Source organism: Fundulus heteroclitus, chromosome 9 (assembly GCF_011125445.2).
Source record: "Fundulus heteroclitus isolate FHET01 chromosome 9, MU-UCD_Fhet_4.1, whole genome shotgun sequence".
Taxonomy (NCBI): domain Eukaryota; kingdom Metazoa; phylum Chordata; class Actinopteri; order Cyprinodontiformes; family Fundulidae; genus Fundulus; species Fundulus heteroclitus.
This window is the reverse complement of record NC_046369.1, coordinates 24,655,196-24,680,049: the sequence shown is the minus strand read 5'-3', so window position 1 is coordinate 24,680,049 and position 24,854 is coordinate 24,655,196. Positions and strand designations below refer to the sequence as shown.

The 24,854-nt window shown below is 39.5% G+C and overlaps 1 protein-coding gene across 2 annotated transcripts in view; it reads right to left on the bottom strand.

Moving 5' to 3' along the window:
• Positions 1-23,324, bottom strand: part of LOC105927818 (zinc finger protein GLIS1) — a 104,280-nt gene extending 80,956 nt beyond the window's left edge. For both annotated transcript variants that reach the window (XM_021317647.2, XM_036141314.1), the window contains exons 1-2: positions 23,105-23,324; positions 22,667-22,988 (exon numbers count right to left, since the gene is read on the bottom strand). In XM_021317647.2, coding sequence (XP_021173322.2) covers positions 22,667-22,937 — 271 coding nt within the window. In that variant the 5' untranslated portion in view covers positions 22,938-22,988; positions 23,105-23,324. The remainder of the gene's footprint in view (positions 1-22,666; positions 22,989-23,104) is intronic.
• Between the last annotated feature and the right edge of the window lie 1,530 nt (positions 23,325-24,854).

Genomic DNA, 24,854 nt, shown 5'->3' with positions numbered 1-24,854 from the left:
TACTCCAGAGATTATATCAGTAGAATTGGTGGAATATTATGGGGGCTGCAAGGTGGTAACGTTTGCAGCACTGAAGCCGTGCAGCAAGAAGGTCCTGGATACAAATACCGGCCTGGGGTCTTCCTGCATAGAGTTTGCATGTTCTCCCTGTGCATGCGTGGGTTTTCTACTCCAGCTTTCTCCACTAGCCCAAAAACAAGACCGTTTGGTTGATTGGTCTCTCCACATTGACCTTAAGTATGAGTTTGCATGGCTGTCCTGCAGGGCGTTCCCCGCCTATTGCCCTATGACTCCTTAAGATGGGCACCACCCTGCAAGAATAAGCGGGTGTAGATGATGGATGGATGGATGGGCAGTGGGATTGTTTGCTGTAAATTTTATTTTTTTATCCAGCTAAGTAACAATTCACAACAAAATAGCAAAACCAATTTAAATAACTTGCTATGAAATTTTATTTAATAGAGAGAAAACTATGTTTAATGTGAATTTGACTGATTTTAAAAGCAAAGCCAGTTAAAAAGTTATAGATCATTGTACATCAGGGCGAAAAAAAATATTTACATTACAAATACTCTTTTGATTACGTTGTATTTTTTGCTATGGATATGATAACAAATACGTTCAAATCCAATCATAAAATGTGCAATTACACAGCTCTTTGCCATAAAAGGAAAACAGTGCATTTTTTATGACAATACTTTGTCTTTTCTTGCCTCAAAGGCCAACCAAAAAAAAAAAAAAAAAAAAAAATGGGATTTTCATGAATATACAAAACAAATAGGAAAGGACCCCCAGGTTTTCCACTGGGCAAACCTGTGTTGAGTTTCAAACCACACATACCAAAGGAAGTCAGCAATACCATTCTTTTATAGTGTGGGGAGTCCTCATTCACCAATGGCTTGGGTACTGAGGACCACCCCCCCTCTCCATCCTCAACCACACAAACACACACAAGCCTGAGAACACACAGAAACACAAGCGTGCCCTCGGGGTAACTCGAGATGGACAGTCCACCAGAAATTACATGAGACCAAACACATCAAACGGAGATCCATAATGCTGCTGTGAGCAGAGTGACAGGGCTGCAGCTCACTTCATGGTAAATCCACAACCTCAGGAAGAGCTCTCTGTTGGTCACCGCTTAAGAAGTGATGGCCAGACAACTGAGCCTTCGCAGTTGCAGGGACGGAGGCACAGCAGGGCCCATAAAAAACCCAAACCGGTACCAAATGACACCTATGGAAACACATTAAATCACGTGTGGTGGGAGGTCAATAGACAGCTATTTACACAGACAGGAGCCCTGTGTGTTTGAACGGACAGGGCCACCATCAAAGAGTTTATGAGCAAATATATTCTGAGAGCGTAAGCATTTTAGATGCCCAGGCACTCAAACCCTCAACTGTTTTCTCTTCTCCTGTTTAACGGCTGTAATAAGAGTCCTTTTGTTGGGATTTCTGCTCCGAGCGCGAGTCTCTGCCTTGAAACAGCCACAACTAGACATCCTCTGTGTCATAAATATACTTCTCTTTTATGTCTTATCCAGTCAATCAACATCGCTACAATCTTTGCTTATAAATCATATCGACACGTTTTTTTTTTTATTGTTGTTTTTTTTGCATAGAATAGAAGTCAAACTTTAATGGAAGAACGGTAAGTACAAGACTTTACACCGAACGGTTTCATCTGGAGCAAGTTTATATTAAGATTTGGTCCACGCGATTCCTAAATGTAACCTTCTGACAAATAAAACTGAACACAGCAAAAGTTGTTAGTTCCTTTTTGTAGTTCTTGTCCAACTTTTGTCATCACCGGGGAGACATTTGATTGTTCCTGAATTCACAGAAAAATATTGAACTTAAAAGTACAGCCAAAGTCATAAAGGCCAACAACAAAGAAAAAAAAGAACAGTGAGTCCCGCGTTGGGTCATGTGGCATGCACAGATTGCTGATCTTACACTCGCTGACCAAATCTGGATATATTCGGAGACTTGAACTTAGATCATCATTCCCGTAGAGTTAGGCTGGTTTTCTGACCAAAATAAACTAAATCTAGCTGTGCAGAACATTCTTTGAGGATATTTGTAGCCGTACTCTGCATATATGCTACCTAAGAATCATAAACTTATCAAAAATCTTTTTGATACTTGACAAAAAGTAATACACTGCTGAAGGCCCTAAAACGTTTTCAACGTTCTGGGAAGTTTTACAGTTTTTTAACTTTACAGCACAATCCTCAATGTATTATATTAAGCACTGACATTATATTTTTTACAACAAAATTATTTCAAAGTGTGTGGTGTATTATATTTAGTTCATTTTACTCTTATAGCCATAAAAAAAATCCAACTAGCTTCAGACATCAGCGTCTACCTGTTTGCAATTTAACCTTAAAATTAATCCAGATGTACTATGAAGGCCTCAAAGGTTTGTTAGAGAACATTTGTGAAGAAACAGCATCATAAAGACCCAGAAACACAGAAGATGGGTCAGGGAGACGGTTGTGGAGAAGTTTAAAGCAGGGCTGAGTTAGAAAACAATATCCTAAGCCCTGAACATCTCCAAGGGCTGTTCAATCATCTGAAGAGAAACAAATTCAAAGGTGTGACACCACTTCAAACCTTCCAGACATGGCCGTCCACCTAAAGTGAGGCTGATGACGGAGAGTTAATCAGAAAACCAGCCAAGACATGATAAATATTAGTATACTTGAGAGAGACATGAAGAGCAGAAAGAAGAAAGTCACTGTTAAAAAAAAAAACTATCAAAATATTTGCCTTCACTGTATATCCACCTTTGCACATCAACCTTGAACACACCATTCCCTGTGAAACATGGAGGTGGCCGCATCATTTGGTGAAGAAAGCAGGAACAGGGAAGCTGGTCAGAGCTAAATGGTCAGAGGTAGATGGAGCTAAATGGCAGTGACATTACATTTGGTCATTTATACTTTACCGGAGTAGTTATTTCTTTTGCATGCTTTTTACTTCTACTTATTACAATTTCATGCAATTATCTGTACTTTCTACTCCTCACCTTTTGATAATAGTCACATTAGTTCTATTTTATTTCAGCTTGTTTTCCTTCTGGCTTATAAAAAAAAAAAAACAATTAATATCCCCACCTGGACAGAGAGAATTTGACTGTGGTTGGAGGTCGCACTGCACCAAGTACTAAGGCCAAAAAAATAAAACTTAAGAAGAAAACGTAGAAGAACATTGCATTCTTGGGATTGGTAATTATTGTTTCTTTTTTTTTTTTTTTTGATTAACCCCTTGGATTAATCAAAAAAAATTACCACACGATGTACTCCAAGGCAAGGCAAGTTTATTTATAAAGCACGTTTCAGTAACAATATATTTCAAAGTCTCGTACATGATTAAAATAAAACAAAAAAACTGAGAAAAGAAAAACATTACAGAGACAGAGGGAAAATATTACAGAGGCAAGCACATTGCATTGGAATAGTAACAGCAGGTCGGATACAGTATAAGTCTCCTTGGACTACAAACATTAACATTTAATGGCGATTCTAAACAAATGTGTTTTAAACCTTGATTTAAAGGAACTCAGGGTTTCAGCACTTTTACTGTCTTCTGGGAGTTTGTTCCAGATAAGTGGAGCATTGTTGATACACTGATAACAAGTCTGTGGTGTATTTTGGTGCAAAGCCATTCAGGGATTTATAGACTAACAGATGTATTTTAACTGTATATAGACCATTTAAGGGTTATTGTAATACGAGGGTAGAAGGGTAATGCACTCATTTCCTTGTCCAGTTTTGTTATCTGACATCTGTGGCCTTTATCAATTCCTGCAGCTAAGCTTGGATGTCCATTCCAACAATAACAAATAAGAGGGTATTGATAATATGTCTCTGAAGTTTGACTTTTTGCACCAGTACTTATTGGCAACCAGTCATCAGATCTTCTGCTCCATGAAACCCATATGTTGATGCTCAGTATTGCACCTATATGGACATTTAATATATTTGCATTGTCCTAAATGATTCATTTTCAAAGGACATATATGTGTGTGAAACAGCCTATTTCAATGTATTTCAACAGAACATCATAATATACTATTATTGATAAATGCCTTCAGTAAGATGTTTGTTTGTTTTTTTTGGGGGGGGGGGGGTAGTGCATTATATGCTCCTGTGATTTGGGAGGTCTAAGCTTTTGTTCTTAAAGCATTTTTGTTTTTGCTTAAATTACTTTTACTTTTACACTTTAGGTAGTTTTGAAACCAGTACTTTTATACTTTTACTTGAGTAAAAAGTTTGAGTTGATACTTCTACAGAAGTATTTTTAAACCCTAGCATCTATACTTCTACTTGAGTAATACATGTGAATACTTTTGACAGCTCTGCTAAATGCAGGCAATCCTGAAAGAAAACTTTGTAGGAGTGTTAGTGTTGTGGTTCAACTTCCACAACACTAACAAGAAAAAAAGAAAGAAAAAAAAACCTGAACATAATGGTCAGGGCTGTGTTTGAATGGTTTGGACCAAAGCATATTTGTGTTACCTAATGCTTCAAAATCTCAATTAAATACATTAAAGTTTTCAGTTTTAATGTGAAAAAGTTCAATGGCATGAATCGTTTTGTAAGACACCATAAATGCTTGTTTGTTACTGTTTGCTGTTGTCAAAACCCATAGGGAGTTATGCTATTCACAAAAAAAAGAAAAAACCTAGCTATATCAGCTTGAGTGATGAATCTGAATGGAAAAGTAAAGCGTTTTGGTTTATTATTCTTTGGATTTGGTCTGTGGCGAGTAAGTGGATTTAAAGGAATCCTTCTTTCGTTTGGATCCTGGCCTGTATCGCGTGTGTTGTTTGGTTGCTTTCGGTCAGAAACCTGAATATCGAGGAAATCTCGAAGGGCTCTGGCCTGCACCACGTGTCAGGCCTTTCACATAAGCTGGCACTCATTGTGAAGCTCTTTTATGAACCGTAAAAGTCTTCATTTTGACCCTGACCTATTTTCCAGTAGTGTCTCCAAACCCAGAGGAGTTTGCTTTTCATTTATTTTTATTTGCATAACTTTGAAATGCAAATGTTTGTTTCCCTGCTTGTAAAAATTGAGAGAAGCCATCTTGAAAGAAAAAAAAAAGATGTGAAGCTATGAATTCTAGCCATTTTACATCATCCCTAACATAAACATGTGGGCTCTCTGTGCAGGTCTTTTTGTGCTGTTAAATGAGTGTATTTTGGCACGCCGCAGTGTACATATATTGAAGCTTTGCCTCTCTCGCTGGACTCCTTCACGGCTCAGAGCACTTGAGGCTTGTAGAAGACTGGCATCTTTACAGCTGCCTCGATTGGCCATAATTTTGTTTCAAATGACAGGACTGGGGCTGTAAAAGTGGACGCTGTGGTAATCTGTGCAATTACATTTATTGCTAAAGTTATCAAGGCTACGGCTAACAAGGCCTGTTGACGGCTGTTAAAGTGTGGATTTTGGGGCTGCATACTAAACTGCCTTCGAATTGAAAGGAACGGGGGGGGGGGGGGTTTGTTAAAAGGGTGACAGTTACTGTTCAACCTCATTTCTTCATTTTTGGAATAAATTACGATTTTGGCCCATTTATGATTGTTATGATTAGGAAAAGTCCAATCCCATCAAAGGTTTTGTTCATCTAACAGCCTGTATTTTCACAAACAGTCTGCTGTTTTTCAGCCTTTACAACTATGTTTTACAGTCAAAGAGAAACTGTAATGAATGCTGCGGCTCCCTCCCTGTTCCCTGAATACCTGCTCTGCACCCTGCTCCCCAGACTGATGTCCACGAGAGAGAACTCTAGTTATTTATTGTGATGCTCAAAGGCGAAGTTTATCAAGCTAGAGAACAAGTTGTTGTATTTATATGATTGATTTATATGATTGACTGGAACTGCACTGAAATATATTAGAAGGCAAGTTATCAACAAGTGATATCAAAACAGAGTAAAAACGTACAATATTGCTGATGCGTGCAGGGAGTAAATAAGGAGAAGCAATGCAGCCGTGTGAGTCAGCAACATCCAACAGAGTTGCGAAAAGAAAGGAAAAGTAATCCTAACCCTGCAGATTGGGCTGGTCTTCGACCATGCCGAGATGTCACTTTACTGCAAGGCATTACAGGACAGTCTGCTATCTTGCTTTCTTAAAGCTCTGCTGCACTGCTGGTAGATGACAACAATGTTTATGTCTGCTGATGGCGCACGGTGCAATGTTCTTTTCAGGCTCACAAAGGACTAAGTAAACACTATCAGGATGAACGGCTGCCATATATTGTTTTATTGAAGATGAATATATGTTTTTTTGTGTGTGTTTTCCTTTTATGGTCAAAATACGTGACTAGATCTCTTTAAATTATATAAGTTATTTAGTCATATAATAAGAAATAGTGGCAATTTATAATGCATGGCAAAACCAAAATTTCATAGCAATCTAAATAATTGTAACTTGCAAGTAGTGGTCACCGATGCATCTGCAGGCCATCATAAATGCTAATATTTGCTTTTTTGAAGTTAACCCCTCAACTGCCGCCCCCAAAATTGCAAAAACGGCTGAAAAAATACACTCAAATTAAATTAGATGCTGCTCTTGAACCCTTTGGAGTAGAGGCAAAAGCTCGGTGTCTCTGTAAAGGTAACACTATCAATTTTTAAACTAAGAAGTCCATTATGGTATTCAGGTTACCGGTTTTTAGTTATTGAAGTTGGAACACACACAAACTGTCCATTTTTTTGCTTTTGTGTTCTTGTTTCTTTCTTCGACATGCAGCTGCAGGCTGTATGTCTAACACCAAAAGCTGACTTTTACGCACAAGGATGCACAGAGAGCGACAGCTCCAGATCAGCCTCCCTGTATCAGCAGGAGCCACGAAGCGCAAATGTTCACTATCCAACCTAAAACTGGCTTCACCACTTTTGCTGTGAACTTCCCTCTCTGCCTTCCCCCACAGGCAGAGAGCTCCAGCCTCCTAATTGTCTGGGAGCGGGAATTTGCTTTTACATGTGGGTGAGTTACACTTTAAATTCTAGTCTGTAGTTTCCCATTTTTAACCAGGCAAGCCAGATTAATAATGTGTAGCACTCTCTGTACTGCACATCATCAATCTAGAGCTGCTCCCATTGAATCTGTTCGGGAAAAGGAGGGACATGCAGCAGAAGTCTCCGAGCTGATTGGGCAAAACGACACCTAGTGGTCGACTACCAAAGGTTGGTTTTAGCCAATCACGGTGTCAAATATAAATGTAAGCAGCAGGCGCCATGAGAAACTATAACAACATATGCTGGTCAAGGCACTTCTTGCTGTTCTTCTCTCAAAGAGGAAATTGTGGATTCTGCAAAAACAGATGTGATGGCACCAGCTATGTGTGCGTCCTCCTTCGCTGCCATGTTTATTTTGGTTCGGTTGTGGGCTCAGCAGCTCTTACTTTTGTCACAGCTGGTATGTCCCGCCTTAAACCATAATACTGCAACGTGATTGGCCCGAACCAAAAACGGTTCGCTCAAGATGGGAACTGAAAAAGATGGATTCTCGTGTGTTTGTAAATACACAAATACCGCGAGAATTCAACTTACAGGCAAGGTTAGCGAATTTTGTAGTGTCGCAATTGTTTTCTGTTTATTCCAAGTATTAGAACAAATATGATCTAAAAAAAAGGAATTACAAAAGTTAACCATGTTTATACTTTAAGCATATACAGAACCGTTATCTGATAATTCAAATTACATTCAGTTTCAACATATGCTGTTGTTTAATGCCCTAAAGGCAAAAAATGACAGTTCTTGGTTTGAATGTTTTTAATAAATATCAATAAACAGAACTGAACAAGAGAAAATTGTCTATTTGATTCTTGCATCACTAAATATGGATCTTAGTAGCATTTTTTTTTTTGTGTGTTGATGTTGAATGTTATCTGTGCTCCTTTGAGTTTCATAACCATCCCGTGGCAAGTTTGAGACCCAAACTCTGGTAAACATTTTAGGGAAACATTTTGTCTTTGTAACATTCCTATTAATTTAGTATGTAAAAATAACTCCCAAATAAGAGAATCGTTTCTCAAATTTGGTAAGCTCAGGCACATGTGGTGATGCTTAGTTCGACGGTAAAAGCGCATAACAGTGAAACATTCAGAAATATGGGCAGTGTGAGTTCTGGTGGGATTTCTGAATGGGTTGCATTGAAAAATCCCGGGGGAGAAACCCCATCATTCATCATTCGTACCTTTAACAACTGGTAGAAAAACTTGGTGCGCTTTCATCTCTTACTTGGCAGGAGACACAGAGATGATGCAACCTCCTATCATCTTATTCACAATTCAAGCCAGACGGTAACAAACCCTACCTCTTTGGTTTATGGTTGTCAGAGTGAATTGTTATTTGATGATATGTGGGATTTATTTTCACAGCGTAAATCACACTTTGACTGAAAGGAATGCTTTGAGGAGAAAACAAACTATGATACACTTGATGACTTTTTTTTTTTTTTACTATTTTCTTAATGCCCAGTTTAGTGTTTCTGTGTTCATTGTTGCTCACCTAACAGATCCTGCATCATTTTACCAACCAATCCTGAAAAGCTTGTAAAGCGGCGACTCTGAGCACTCCCCCCCCCCCCCCCCCCCCCCCACAGAATGAAAAGCGCTGTCAAACTCCATGTAGCGCAGCAGAGCACAGCGGGCTGTGTAATGCCATCGAACAAGCAGCAGGTATTTGTTAGTTAATCAGACGTCTGAATTAGGCCAGAGGCTGAGGCTGCGTTCAGGAGCAGCAGAGCTGTTTTGACTAAATCTGTCTCAGCAAGAGCCCCGTCACGGAGACTCCCAGCATTTGTAAAAGATTAGCGGCCCAGTACTGATGTAGAGCGCTCGGGTCAGCTAGAGTGCAGCGCTCGGACGCAGTTCGGGCTTTGGGCCTTCCTCTTCCATCTGCAGCTCTGAAGCGGCACTTTTACTTGTCCCTGTGCATGACGGACGCAGCCAGGAACGTGATTCCAGCTTTCAGGAGTGGGGTTTGGGGTTCAATCGGGGGAGAATTTACAGAAGCCTTTAAACACATTCAGATCATGCCACTGTGGCACATATAAAGCAGCTTGAATGTTGTATTTTTGCTGACTTCTATTGAATGACAGCGTGCTATCACGTGTGAACACTTCCAGTCTGGCTGTGTTTAATAGGGGAGCAACAACAGAACACATGCTCTCAGCCTATCATTAGCCAAAGAGTAAATCAAAACCAACTGTGTAGGAACAATAAAATAATTTGTCAAGGGAAAAGGATACAGATAAATCCTGCTGAGCCTTTTCCAACTGGCTGAGGCTCTAACGCACTGGGGCCAAGTGTTCAGCACCTGGCTGTCACTGCTCTGACGCCCCCTAATTCATTTCAACTTTCAGATTCATATTAGATCACCATCACTGCAAGGTAAAAGAGCTCTGATTAGTCTTTGTTATTGGAATTAGTCAACTTGTGCTGCAAGGAGACTTTTTAAGGGCAAAAGTTGGATCAACACAACAGACCGAAGACGGCACACTTTCGCTCTCTCTGTCCACACTCTGTAAATCTGAGCCTGAGCTTTGGTGAGGACACTTTGGGAAAAAAGCCAGGGAACTCCTATTTAAAAAAAAGACTAAAAACTCCTATTGATATATAAGCTATGAAAGAGGATATCCTAGGGGGAATTGAAACTGTGAGCTGAATCCAGGAAATCTAAGCATATCAGTTTCAAGGTGGATGAAGCGCTTCTTGATGGGTTATCATTTCCACATAAATGTTTAGCTTCATGTTAAAAGGTATAAAGCAGCTAGGACAGAAATGAGCTGACGCTCATTAAAGGGGACATACCATGCTTTTAAGTTCTTATTTTTCACATTAAAGTCATATAGTTGTTGCCTATGTAGAGGGGAACTTCAGTGTTTTGGTTTGAATTCCTCATCAGCCCCTGTTCTGAGGAGCATGTGAGACCAACTTGTTATGGCGCCGTCTCTTTAAATCTAAATGAGGCACTTCACACCCAGCCCTCATCCAGGTCATCCATCACCTCACTCCGATCAACAATTTTTGTAGTATGCTTAATACATACTAATACACCCAACAATATTGTGACGTTATCGGTCAAAAAACAGAATCAACAAAAGACAGAACAGAATGGCCTAAAATATGACCCAAACAGAATAAACACACACACACATACATACATACATACATACATACATACATACATACATATATATATATACATATATATATATATATATATATATATAGGTATATATATGTATTATATATAATTTTATATATATATATATATATATATATATATATACTATATATATATATATATATATATATATATATATATGCATATATATGTATATATATATAATTTTATATATATATATATATATATATCTATATATATATATATATATATATATATATATATATATATATATATATATATATGCAGCCTATAAATATGTCATATTTGTGTTTTTTCTTGTAAAGCAAGAAGCAAGTGGCCAGCTGGAGTTGCAACAGACCTGACTTGAACAACCTCCTCTACTAAAAGAAAGCATGAAAAACACGAAATATTTACTTTGCATCTACACTGTAATCAGCCCGTGACAAAGTAGCTTTATTAATTTTCATATTCGGAGTTCTTAGTGTCCATGTTGGCCTCCACCCTGTCAAAAACAGCAGTGCAGGAAAAGGCACGCTAATCAGCTCCCTTTCCAAACAGCCCACAACGAGCCGGGTAAGTGTAGTAAGTGCGCAACATGATGTTTGTGTTAAGTGGTGTATTATAGAAGCTGACTTCTGGGTCTTTAGGGGAATGTTAAGCATGTTAATAAAGAGCACATAGTGAGGCCATTACTCAGTGCAACGTGGACCCTTTTAATACACTTTCTGAGCAACGGAGGAAAGGAGTCAGTGATTAGAGATGAGAGAGCAAACCAAACTTTAATGATTTTTAAGAGTGACTTTTGCAAGAAAACAATGCAAACTAGATAAAAAACACACTATTTATTCAAAAAACAACACTAGAGATATAGATAATGTTTCTTGCTGCTGTTCTTTTTAGATCTGGATTGTAAATGTTGCTGCAAACTTAAATAGGTATAGTTCCTTTAATTCGTTTTTTTTTTAGTAACTGGTCTTATAAAATGCAGAATTTCATAAAAGGTAGAAAGTAAATAGATGCTGTTTTCGCAAATAAAGGTAATAAAGATAATATAAATTTAATGATAACATCAGTAGCTCTGAATACTTCAGTCATCGTTTCATTGGATACAGAAGTGGCACCACTGGTAAATATATGTAAAACGCCCTAATATACAGCCGAGAATTCAACGAAATAGAGCGTTTAATTTGAGTACATTTATACACAATGAGACACATAGTAAATAATTGTTTTTAACTAAATCAGTGAGGTCACAGTTCTAGGTCAACCTTGCCTGAATGATGAATTCCTGCAGTATTTGTGCATTCACAAAGACTCAAGAATCCATCTTGTAATCGGTTCGAGCCAATCACTTTGCCGTATTGAGGTTTAAGTCTGTCTTCAGCTCACTACGTAGGTTTCCAGTAAAATTTGTTCTGAGACAGCCTAGGCAGAAGGCTGATTTTTGTTGGTCTGGTAAACAATTTCTGTTTTGGCTTGGCCGAATGTTTAGGAATAATTTTTTCATGTCCAATGTCCTATTTGCTGGCAAAGCCCACCACATATTCTCTTAAATCTGATTCTTCAAAGGGTTCATGATGCCATAACGCCATCATGGTGCTTTTGGCAGACAAACAGGCCCACAGCGTCACAGATCACACACATTCATCCTTTGTTTCACATAAGACCCACCTCGAGTTTTTGTTGATCAATCTTAATCTCATCAGAGCAAAGCCCATGATTCCAGGTAATGTAGAGTTTTAGCAAGTTCGGCAATCTTTAATTTTGTAATAGTATGAATTTTGCCTCCCGCTTTCTTTGCGTGGTGGCAAGATAAAACGTTTCTGTGTTGAGGATGATGCCTCTGAGTTATGTCTTATTTTTACCCCTTTAAAAAGCAAATCATCAATAAAACAAATTAAAAAATGAATCGCTAAGATTACCAATAATTGTGCCGCTTGTGATTTTGTAAAAGAAAAAGTTAAAGAAACATTTAATTTGGGATACTTTTCCCCAAAAAGTAAATAAAAGTAGATGTTGGCTTTTCTAAAGAATACAAATTTTCAGTGAGAGATTATGCTACTGCAATAAAATATTTACTTATATAAAGCTTTTTAGACATCTTTTAATGTTTGCAAAATGCATGTGGACAGCTGTGTGAGACGGCTTGGCTGAGTATAGAACCAGGAAAAGCTTTTAACACATTTCATCTAAATCAATGTAAAAAAAAAAAAGTGTATTCTCTTGCAAGCAGACTATATTCCCACACATATATTCAAGAAGAACTCCCAGGCCCTCAGCAATGCCAGAGAAAAGGAAAGAAGATTTTCACGTCCACCACACGATCATCTTGCTGTAATATAATTATTAATTAAGAAAATTATAGTAATAATATTTACCCTCTAACATAAAAAGTAACCCGGATCAGTGCTTCTGTGCCATTTTGTGTCTCTGCTCTGTCTTCTCTAACCCCCAGTCAGTTGTGGCAAATGGCCTCTAACTCTGAGCCTGGTTCTGTTGGAGCTTTCTTCTTGTTAAAGGGGAGTTTTCCTCTCCACTGTCGCTTCATGCATGCCCAGTATGAGGAAAGCCAACAACAATGCAGACGATTGGCCACTGAGGCTCTGCGCTCATCCAGGAGAAGTGAATGTTGCTTGTCAATGACTCGATGCAGTCTGCTGGTTTCCTTAGATATAAAACATTTTAAACCAATCTCGCCGGATGATTTAATTGAACTGACTTTCAGATGACGTGTTGTGACTTGGCACTACATAAATAATAATAATAATAATAATAATAATAATAATAATAATAATAATAATAATAATAATAATAATAATAATAATAATAAATGTGATCTCAATGCACTTTTCATGCCACTCAAGGTTGCTTAACAAGATATTATCTTACTGACAGACATTACTTTAAATATTCTGTGATCTGTAAGCAAAGCAGATGACAAATCTGCTGCTGAGCCTCTACGCTGCTATAAAGGTGACAGTTGGCCTGTAGATCCCGATCACCTCTATGCAAAATGTTTTCATTTTGCAAAACCTTTGCTCTCCAGGTTTAGAAATACTTCACCCAAAAGGCCCATCCCCCTGAGCAACATCACGCAGTTTGGACAAGCAGCCGCTCGACAAACTTCAAAAGTCTGAACTTTAAGCACGACCTAACAAGTAATGAGTTCTGACACGGAGGGTTGCTCTAACGATCTCTTCTTAACGGAGGGATTCAACAAATATAGACCGTGATGAAACTTGGCTCTCTGCTTAGGACAGTAATCAGCATAAATGTATCTCTGCCAAGACCTAAAGCACGCGTGATTATTGGAGTCCAACTCAACTGAGTAAAGAAGCGTAAGATGCCAAACAGCAGATTTTTGATTCACAGGTAAATTGAGAGTAAAGAGTGTTTTTCAATCGTAGGAAGGAAATCACAACAGGGCATGTGACTGCAAATGAACTCGTTCTACCAGAACTCTGTGGTAATGAGCTCTAATAAAGTATATAAACTGCACTGTTAGACTTTATAATGTCTTTCATAGTCCTCCGGGGCGGCCCCAGCCAATGGAACAGTGAGCTGGCTGGGCACTGCCCCGTGGCAGCTTCCTGGCACAGACGGAGAGAGAGTAAGAAAGGATAAAACTCCAGCTTTTCTGGCTGCTCTCGCTGCTGCGCTAATGAAGGCATTAAAAGAGCCTCAGCTTCATCATGTTTGCCTGTTTGTTTTTGGCCACTCAGTTGAAGCCAATGTTTGATTGGCTGGCTGATTGCTTTCCAACATGACTGGCCTCGTAAAGAAAAAGAGGAATTTAAACAAGTCCAGCCTCAGCGTTTGGACGTTTTAAAAATGAAACAGACTTGAATGATGGTGTGTTTACGGCGTTTTTATGTGTTGTGATTTTTAGTCATATCAAGCTCATGAATAAGATGCTGAGCATAGAGTAGGAGTCGCTCAGATTTTGGGCTCAAATAATAATAATGTGTATTTTATCCTGTTTTAAGATAAGATAAGATATACTTTACTGATCTAACAGTGGAGAAATTCACGTGTAACATCGGTTCAATAATCAAAAGATGCCAAAAAGGAGGAAAAAAGGTGGATGAGGTATATACAGTGCATCCACATATATACTGTGGATTGAGAGAAAAAGAAAGAAATAAAGCAGAGATTTAAGAGGAGTAAAGCCTTGCACCTCATTTCTAAATCTTCAACTCAACAGTCTCACTTTCCATATTGTCTTTGCAAATCTGTTCAAACATCTTCAACCTTTTCACATTTCTCACACAACAACCGCATACTTTAAAGCAACTTGCTGGGATTGGACGTAACAGACCAAAACAAAGTAGTCCATGTTATGAAGTTGGGGGAAATTTTTTATTTTTTTAAATGTTTAACAAATGCAAAAAAATAATAATTATAATTGTGACGTAAATTTGTGTTTACCCTCATTTACTCTGATGCACTGAAATAAAGAGGAAAATCCAACCAATCGCCATCAGAAGCCATCTTATAAGTAAACAGAGTGAGCCTGGGTGTGATTTAGTCTACAGCTGCTCTGTGAATGTAGCAGAAGTTTTCTAGAGGACATTATTGAACAAGAAGCCTCGTGAAGACCAGGGAACACTGCAGACAGGTCAGGGATGAAGTTGTAGAGAAGTTTAAAGCAGAGTTAGGTTATAAAACAATACCGTACACTCTGATGAGTCCATCATCAGAAAATGGAAGAAGTACAGCACAGCAGCCAAACCTACAAAGACCTGGCCCTTTAAACTGCCCGGCCAGTAAGGGGAGCAGGAATTAGGAAAGCAGCCATGATAACTTTGGAGGAGTTTCTAAGATCCACAGCTCAGGTGGGAGAATCTGCCGACAGGAAAGCTATTAGTTGTGTTCTCCAACTCTGGCCTCTGTGGAAAGTGGCAAGAAGAAAGTTAAGGAAGGAATGAAAAGTCTCTCACATTGCACATCACCTGGAACCCACCGTATCCACTGGGATCCGCGGTGGCGGCAGGATTATAAAGTTAGGATGGGGCTGCAGAGCTGTGAGAGCTGACGCAAACATAAATGGAGGTAAATACAGATCAATCCTGAAAGAAAACATGTTAGAGGCTACGCAAGACTTTAGACTAGGCGAGATGTTCACCTAAAAGCGGGACGACAGCGCTCAACAAACAGCCAAAGCTGTACTGTTGTGGTTCAGATCAAAGCACGTCTGCGTGTTAGAATGGCCCAGTCAAAGTCTGGACCTCAGTCCAACCGAGAATCAGCGGCAGGACTTGAAAACTGATGTTCCCAGGAGCTCTGCCATGAGCTCGAGCTAAACCGCATGGAAGAATGTGCAAAAAGTTCAGTCTCTCAGTCTGCAAAGCGGGCACAACGCACCGCAAAAGACTTTTATACTCGCAATTTGCAGCAAAAGGTCATGACACACAGGGGGATTGCCTGCCACACTTTCCAGATTTTTATTCCTATAAATGTTTCGAAAACAATGACATTCTAACTCCTACATCTTCTGTCACATAATATCCCACGTATAAATGCACTGAATGTGATCAAATAAGAAAAAGCTCTTTGGAGAGGGCCTCCAATAAGCTTTCAGCCCCCCACCACCCCCCACCAACACCTCCTCTGGCAGAGTCAGGATCTCGACGGACGGCCGTCCTAACTGCAGCAGTCAGAGCGGAGCGGATTTTCCTTTGATGAAACGAAGCAGCGTCAGGCCAAGAACAGCAAGTGGCACCGCCGAGATGTAAATCAAAAACCCACCCATGTGCTAAGTCACACAGAGAGGTCTGCGAGAGCAGTCGCTGCCGTCTGAAAAATGCATGAGTAACGCCGTCTATAGACGTGTGTTCAGCTTCGGGGCATGTTTGTCAGAATCAGAGAAGTCTCTCTGCTTTTCTGAACAAAGAGTTAACATTCCCGTGATTAACGGCGGGTGATTCAGAAGACTTGGCAGCCTGTTGTTCTTTTCAGCAAAAAGTTTGTGAAACTTCTGCGAGTGCTTCTGAAGGCGAGCTAAAAATACTTTTTTTTTATAAAAGACAAGTCTGAGCCAACTCTGCAGTTTCTTTTTTTTTCTTTTTTTTTTTTTTTTTTTAAGATCAAGCTGAGGCCCAGAGCACATTTCTGCTGGTATTCCAGAGGTATTTCGACACTGACTCAAACTAAATCATATTTCTGCTGTGTGACCATTTGAATTTATTGGCAGACTCGGAGCCAGAATGCCTTTGGTTAGCGTAAGCTGCCATACTCATACCGCGCCGGTCGCATAAGAATGGCGAGAGCTGACCTTACTGAAACCGACAATGGAGACAGAAAAAGGCCTAAAAAGCTAAAAATGGAAGATTTGAATCTATTACTGGAAATTTACAAGCAAACAAACGGCTATAACAGTAAATCTCTCTTTGTTTGTCTAAATCCAACTACTGAGAGTGGAGGCCACGCTCTTCCCCATCCGTATCCCATGTTTCCATTTGCATCACTTCCATCTCCAGCCGAGTCTGATTGAGATGATTCGGCCTAAACAGACGCCAGACCGTCAGCGTTCTCCATCCGTCCCTCTTTGCTGAGTTGTGACTCAGGAATCCCTTCGATTCCATTACCAAGCATTCCCCCCGCGTACTAACTCAAGCAGACGGGAGTTTACAGGAATACCGCTGCAGAATCATCACCAGGCCCCGGTGCTTTGTGAATCACTGGAACATGCTGCAAAAATTACACCCTGCAAACAGCCCTTCCCAGGCAGCGGGACTCACATTTGCCCATAATTCACCGGTGAGCTCATGCGGCACGTAAAGCCGTGGGCCGAGGTTCTTTTCAGCTCTCGGGAATGCGGTGACGGCTGAGAAAGCTCAGTGAAAGAATGCGACGATCCTGGTTCTAATTTGAGAAAGGCGGACAGGTCCGTGTTTATGTTTTCACATAACTTTGGAGCATAAAACAAGAATGAACGGATTTGTAGCTGCCAGTTTTGGTTTCAACACTATCTTTAATGTAAGTGCTAAAGCTCTTTTAAAATAATACCTTGTTCTATTTTAAAAATAAGTTTAAAGCATCTGAGTAGAAGTGTTTATTCTTTGGGAATTTTTTTTCCCCCTTTTTTGTTGCAGGAACCAGAGCGACTTCCTCCACTGCATCCACCAAGAACAGATTACCAAGTAAGGTGTCAGAGTGCTGGACTGACTGGGGCGGGGGGTCATTAACCTTTTTGAAACTCAAACTCATTGAAACCCATTGGTACTGTTTCATAGGAAGGACTTCCAGTACTGACCTTTGGACCAGAAGAGCCGGAGCTTTTCTTTTTAGATATTGTCCTTTTTAAATCTACATAAATGCAAGCGTGATTTCAAAGGAAGAGCAACTGAATAAAATAACGTTTTGGATTCAGCTCACTGAAGGGTTGTGGTATGTTTAGAACAAGCTTCAGGGCACGACATGATGTCCTTTGGGGGCTACGTGATGCCAGCGGGCACCCTGCTGGTGACTGTATGAAACATAGTTGTAATACCTTGCTCCTGTGCACTGCCAGTCAGCTGCCTGATAAAAAGCTCCCTACATTTTTCTCTCGCTCACAGGAAAGACAAATAAAGGCATTTGGATGTATTTTCTGTTCATTTTAAACGCTGACAGTGACATTGTGGAAACAAAAGGAGCACCATTCATCAATCTTATTAAGGTAGGGCTATTTTAAAACTACCGTTGGCAAGCTTTGGGTGCCACATCATATTGTAACATGAACAAACTCAGTTCAGTTCTAAAATACATTATTATTATTATTATTATTAGCTGGTTAAACTTCTGTTTAAGAACAGAATGGCAAAAAGGTATAATATGGTGCATAACAGGAAGCTGAAAACCAACACTGAATTTAACGGAAGTAAAAAAAAATCAAAGATATCATTGAATCAATGTTAGATAACAATAATCAAAATGTATATTAATTTAGTAGCAGGGGTTATATCTTTAATCAGAATCAGAATCAAGTTGAATCACCAAGTAGGTTTGCATTTACAAGGAATTTGACTTGGTGTTGATGGTGCAGACAAAAAATAAGAATACAGTAAAATAAGAAGTAAAAAGGATATATACACGGAAGCTGTATACACTCAGCAGACTGTGTGTCAGTGTAACGCAGAATAAAACCAATTACATTCTAAGTATAATTTTTCTTTCAATCTTTGTGTGATTATCTTGATACAGAGATACGTAGTTTTGATAGCCCTACGTGAGAATCTCATACCGGCTTTGCCTAGTCTGCCATTTTACTCAACTTACAGGACATAAGCGGCACCTGCAGTTGAAACGGACTCAAAAAAAACAAAGACAAGCCAAGGACAGCTTGATGGTTCAGAGGGTCAGGGTTCAGGATAACACACCAGAGACGTGCCTAAAGTGACCTAGATTACGATTAAAGAGCAAAGAGCACGGCCTCTATGATGTATTGTTTGGCACAAAATGACCAGCTGCAATTATTGAGACATTTAATTTGTCAACCATATGGGGCATTTATGCTCAACCTAACATGATGTTGTTGTCTAACATGTACTCAGCAATGCTCTTAACCCCATAACTCCAAATGTATCATTTTTGATACAACTACTTCTTAGATCCCTACCTCTTCATAAAAGTCAGTATTTTTCAGAACGTACAACTTACAACATACAAATGAAAATATTTTTACACAACCTATAAAAAAAATGCAGACAAAATAAGAAAGATTTTTTTTTTGGGTCTGGTGTATCAATTACGCTACAAAGAAAAATTTGAAAGTCTGACGTTTTATTTTCATTATTTTAAATAAACCAAAAAAGATTTTCTTTCTTTAAAATGTAGAGTTTCATCACAATCCCCTGTATCAGGCTTTAAATGGTTAAATTGCAACCTGCAAATTTAGAAAAGAAAAAAGTTCCATACCGAGTTGCACATAAACACGGTGCATGTTGAATACGGCACAAATTACATAAAAATAACTTAACCATGAGCTTCCTTAGAGTAGCAAACATAAGTCATTTCCCTGGATATTATTTCATGCTTTAGCTGCTCCACTATTTACAGGAAGCACCTGATGGTTTATTTTGGCACAGTTAACTTTCTTTACTGCCTCTTCTTCCAATAATCTACGAGACCTGCACGTTTCCGAGAAAGCCTTTACTCCAGGTTTGGGTGCCACTGTTAAATTGCCGAGCCGACATATCAGAATTAGTAGTCAGCCTGTTGGCCATCATGCTGACATTTTCACTCCACAGAAGCTTGCGCTCAAACAAAAGCTGCAGAGAAATACAATGACCAAGCCACCAATTTCCGATGTAACAGCTCTTTGTCCTGCAACCTGAACCATTCTTGCTACACTAAAGCGTACATACTTTCTATTTCCTCAACATGTATGCATTCATCAGAAATCTGACATAGCTAAATCTTTTTCTGGGAATAACTGGCAGCAACTTTGAGCCTTAAATCCAATCCAGTTTACGCAAAATCAAACCCAACAAACCAAGGTGAAATAATTACAGGTGCATATACCTTTTTAATACGCTTCAAAACTAAATATCTACACAGGTTAAGGTCTTAAAGCAGAAGAAGGCATTCAAATACATTTTCATTCAGACTGCAATGTTACATCTTGCTGATTTTGTTTGTTAGTTTTAATTGTCATTAAGACTGAATTCTAGTGAAAATGCAACAAGACCAATAATGCAGTGATTTTTTTTTTCTGTTCACCACACAAAGAAAAGATTTTTTTGTTTTGTTTTGTTTTTTGGCCAAGAAAAATAGAGAAACCACATGGTTTAATTAGAATAGCTGACACAACCAAAGGCGTTTAATGCCATTCTGCTTTCCAAACCGTTACACACTCGCGGCCAAAAGCCATTCACAAGCTACTGGAAAGCTGTCATTAGGAGCTTGACAGTGCAAAGGCTCAAAGCGGAGCGGCAATGGTCGGTTGTTTCTCATAACAGTCAGATTATCGCCCCGCAGGCTGACATCCACACATCCTGCTGGAAACTATGTCAGTATGGAGGAATTTATACATTTTTTTTTTTTTTTGCCAATGCAACTTCACCACAATAGCATGTGCATGTGTAGTATGAAGGTATTTGTGTTGAGTTGGCACAAGTCGGATTCGAAGTTAGACGGACGCATGCGGCATATTTGAAGATTGCAGCCATATGTTACATGCTGATGCACATGTTGAATACAGAGGATTGAACAATAAAAAGGCCAATAATGGTCAGCTATATTACTCAATTAACGAGAAGGAAGGAGTGTGGGACTCCAGCATGCCCCGTGCTCTGTTTTCCTCAAAAACTCTCCAGAACTGTGCAGCATAGCTCGGGTCAGGAGAAACTTCATAAAGCTGCCAAATGATGCTGGAGTAGATGCTTCATTCATCTATAATTGAAAAGTTTAGCCATGTTGGGGGGTGTTGGGCTGATAAGCCATGTTTTTATACATGTTCAATAACATATTCAGGCGCTACATCCCTCGCTCATTCACTTAGTCCAAAGTTTGGTTGCAGTCACAGTCAAAGCCCACGAGAAACACCCAGAACTATTTTTTCTGTCACTGTCTGACACGTTTCCTGTTTCAGATCACTCAGGGCCACCCGAATGACTTTTTATTTGTGAATTGCCAGAAAAACAATAAAGCTTTTTTTTTTTTTACTTTCGTCAACATTCAGAAGTTTCAATACATTTCCTAAAATTGTGGCTCAACCTATCAGAAGCTTAAAAAGACATGAAATCATCATCATCATCATTTGGGTTTTTCCAAATTGTTTGACTAAAAAGCAATTTAAATGTAGCCTATGTAAACTTCTGACCAAAGTGGCAAAAAGTTCATCGCCTTTGTTCTGGCATTTCAGACAATATAACACAAAGTATTTGGCTTGTTTTATACAGTGTATTGAAACATGCCTTTAACACTGTTTGCACTCATTTACACTCTGCCGTGAATGTGCAAATAAAACGTCTTGGATCATTTAAGAAGAATGTGTGTAAACTTCTGACCTTAGTGCAACGTTTATTTCTGAGGCTTACGTGGAACATTGTCGGCGACATCTTAATCACTTTTATCACCCAGTTACAGTTTTCACAATCACAGGACGCATCTCAAGAGGTCAGAAATGACCAGTCTGAGGCACGTTCCTCCTCCACGGTCTTATCGCCGTCAGGGTAAACACTATTCGGTCTGGATTCCTTTGCTTTTCCCCAAATAAATCTAAAAGTTACGACGGAGAATGATGCTTCAAATCTGTGCAGTCCCCAAATGGGAGTGTGTAATACGATCAGTATGAAATGGGGCGTGATACAAAAGACTGATGAGTACTGAGACCGTTTTCATACTGCGTGCTCACCAAAAGAAACCATAAGATCAGACAAAAAAAATAAAATGCTTGACACTAGAGAGAGCAAGTTTAGAAGGGTCACGTCTAAATTTATATCACTGAACAAAACAATGAGAGAATTTATGAATCTCTACAGTAAAAGGAAAAAAAAGGTGTGGGTCCATATTCTTTTTTTAGATATCACACAAAAAAAACTTCCCACACTCAGCACAAACCTCCTCATCTGCTTCGGTTTGAATCAGCACACCATCATCCATAAACGCATCCCCGCAATTTACGGGAAAGCCAGTTCAAAGGCCTTTTGGAGAAGACAATGAGGCGATTCATTTCGCTTTTTTGGGATGCTGAGGGCACAACTGCGCTTCGAGAGCGCCCATAAATGCTGAGGCGCATTCAGCAGACATATGGTTTGTGTTTGGAGGAGAACAAACAATAATCAAATCTGTTGATCCTGTTCTTGCTGAAAAGAGGGGGGTTGCTAATATAAAACTCTGTTGAGGCTGATCATAATTTAGGGGCTGTAATTACCACAACCCCACAATCCCCTCTCAACAACCCCCCTTTTGTCAGGACGCATTGGAAAAGGCTTCCAAGGAGATTTAAAGTTTACAGACAGGTTAATTTTATCTGTGTAATTGTTGCTTAAAGGATTCTGATCTCGCTCTTGCGAGCATTCTCAACTATTTTCACGAGACACAGACACCAGGAGTTTATTTTAGGAGTAATAGCAAAGCTCCACGATTCAAAGCTTTGTATATTGACGAAGTAAAATCCCCTCTAATTGTGAGAATGCGTTTCATGCCTTGTTAACACACTCAAGGAGCTCCCGCCACATGGCTTTAGATGTGACAAGACGGATACTTTGATTCTGGAGATATTTACGCACGGGCAAATGAATTCCAGGGAGCTCTGTGTTTAATTATCAGGCCTAATCTAAAACTGCAAAAAAACACATCTGCATCACAAAGATGCCTCGTGAGGCAATTTATCCGCCATAATAATTATGATAACTTTCCATTAGGTCCACATTAGATAATTGCCTTTGGTTAATGTGAAATCATGAAACTGCAACATAAATGTGTCAGAATTTGTTCCAGTCGCCCTCGCCAGAAATAATTTCCGCAGCATCCACTTTGACATTTGCTCGCACTGAGCCTACCTTGGAGCGGCGGCAGCGAGAGGCACAGGCGCGCACTTTTGGCCGACAGCAGCGCTCTTTCCTCGGAGTGAGCGACGAGGCGCTTCGGGCTGGCGCAGCTCATGTTCTGGGAGTCACCGGGGTTCCGGCACATCTGGGATCCGAAGCCTTTCCGTGCGCACATTTCCTCCGGCTTGGCGCCGAACACGGAGAGAGTCAAGCCGGTGATGTCCGGGAAGGTTTGGGTCTGACAGCGGCTCACCATCCCGACCTGCGCTGCGAAGCTGTGCATGGATCGGTCGGCTTTTTCCCCCTGCAGCGCTCGGCCGCTTCTTCACGTTCCCTACAGACGCGACAATAAATCACATCACTGAAAACATTTGAAAAACCCCAAGACAATCGGTTCAAATCGTACAAATGAGTGGGATCCTTCAATAAAAAGACAACGGGACAATATACCTTATCCAACCTGTTAATGTGGCTCGGGGTGTGTTTAAATATCATGTTAAACTAAATAGAAGCGCGTCCGAATGAGTGATCGGTAGCATCGTCTTCAGTCACTCAGCATCCCATTCTGCCCCTCTCCTTCTGTGAGATTGACACATCGCTGCGCTGCTCTGCGGGATTCAGGAGCGCCAATGAGGACTGGGTGCGCGTTTCTGTGGGAGGATAAGATCTGGATCAGGAAGCTGTAGTAGCTGCACTGGTTATGATAAGATGCCTATCACAGCTTCATGCTACATCTCTGCTGGGCAGTCAAAACTCTTGATATTGTGGGTTTTTTTCTCCCCTGGTTCATGATGCACATTTATTTTATTTTTATTTTTTTAAAAAACTGTATTTTCAATTATGTTTTAATACCCAACCCCCCTGTTTTGGAGACTAAAGAGCGTGATTGCTCCAGGTTTTCTTAGAATACTCAAGCTGTCTTTTCGTTCATTATTCTGAATTATCTAAAATGTAGTAGGATCAGTTCAACTCCTTAAAGCAGGTCCACAAGGGGAAAGGTTGTGATCAAATATAAGAACTATTTTATTTATTTGCCTGAGATTTTTTTTTACGCACCTAGTACAGAAAACAACTATTTAAATAATTTTTATTGCGTCTGCTCTCGCGATAGATGCATTTCTTGACCCAGTTATCAACGATAACTGTGTTTTCCAACAAGATGATACGGTTCTCCATCGCCACCTGGTGGCTAGTACATGGAAGTGTAAACGCCAAAAGCTAACAAATCAACACGTTTCAGTTTATTATAGATACATCGTATAAAACGACAGTTTAATGTTGTATTCTGTATTGTAAGATTCGAATTACTATTATTACCTGGTTCATAAAACATTTTTCTCTGCATTAAGAAGTCTGACAGAGCTTTTAAAAGAAAATGTATATTTAGTGACGGGGCGGTAAACGTTAAGCCCTCTTAAGTAACTCATCTATCAAAAAGAAGCACTTCTGGGCCTGAACATTTCTGATTATTTTGGTCATGTATAGATCTGATTGCACATAACTAAAAATCAGACACACTTGTGACTATGGCCTTCAAACCTCCTCAGTGCAGCCTCCATGTTGCACTATACTTTTCTTTTTGCTGTTGTTTTTAATTGTTGTTTGTTACTGTCATTAATGTAGCATACATTATTTTCAAATACTTCAAGTTCAGTTTAGTTTATTTGAAACAAGTCTGGTAGAATCACAACACAAATGTGTGTTCAGTCAAGTAATACAAAGGAAAAACACATTAAATGACAACATTCAGACGAACAGATTTAATTCTTTTACGGGCAATGGAGATTTCATTGACCAAGTGAGAGAGTGTAAAAAAGTAACAGCGTATCCAATCATGACTGGCAATAAAAAAAAGTCTAAAGCAGTACAATAGGCCTACATCTTGTCAGCAAAGCCATCTCGTTTTAATCTATTCTGTCTATTGGATGGAGGTTTATTTTTGTTCAATTGGTACTGACATATGTCAGAATGTCTACATTCAAAGTCATGAAACCAAATTGGAACCTCTTAAGGTCCAACTTGGTAAGTTAAATGTTTCCGAGCAACCACAAGCTCAAAATGTTATATCGCTCCCTCGTGACTGAAACAAAAAGGTGGCTACAGATATGCAATTTTATTGGTTTGTATCTGATTAGTTCTGTCGCACACTGGACAACATCTATATGCAAATGACCTCCTTTATAGTTGGAATGAGTGAAAA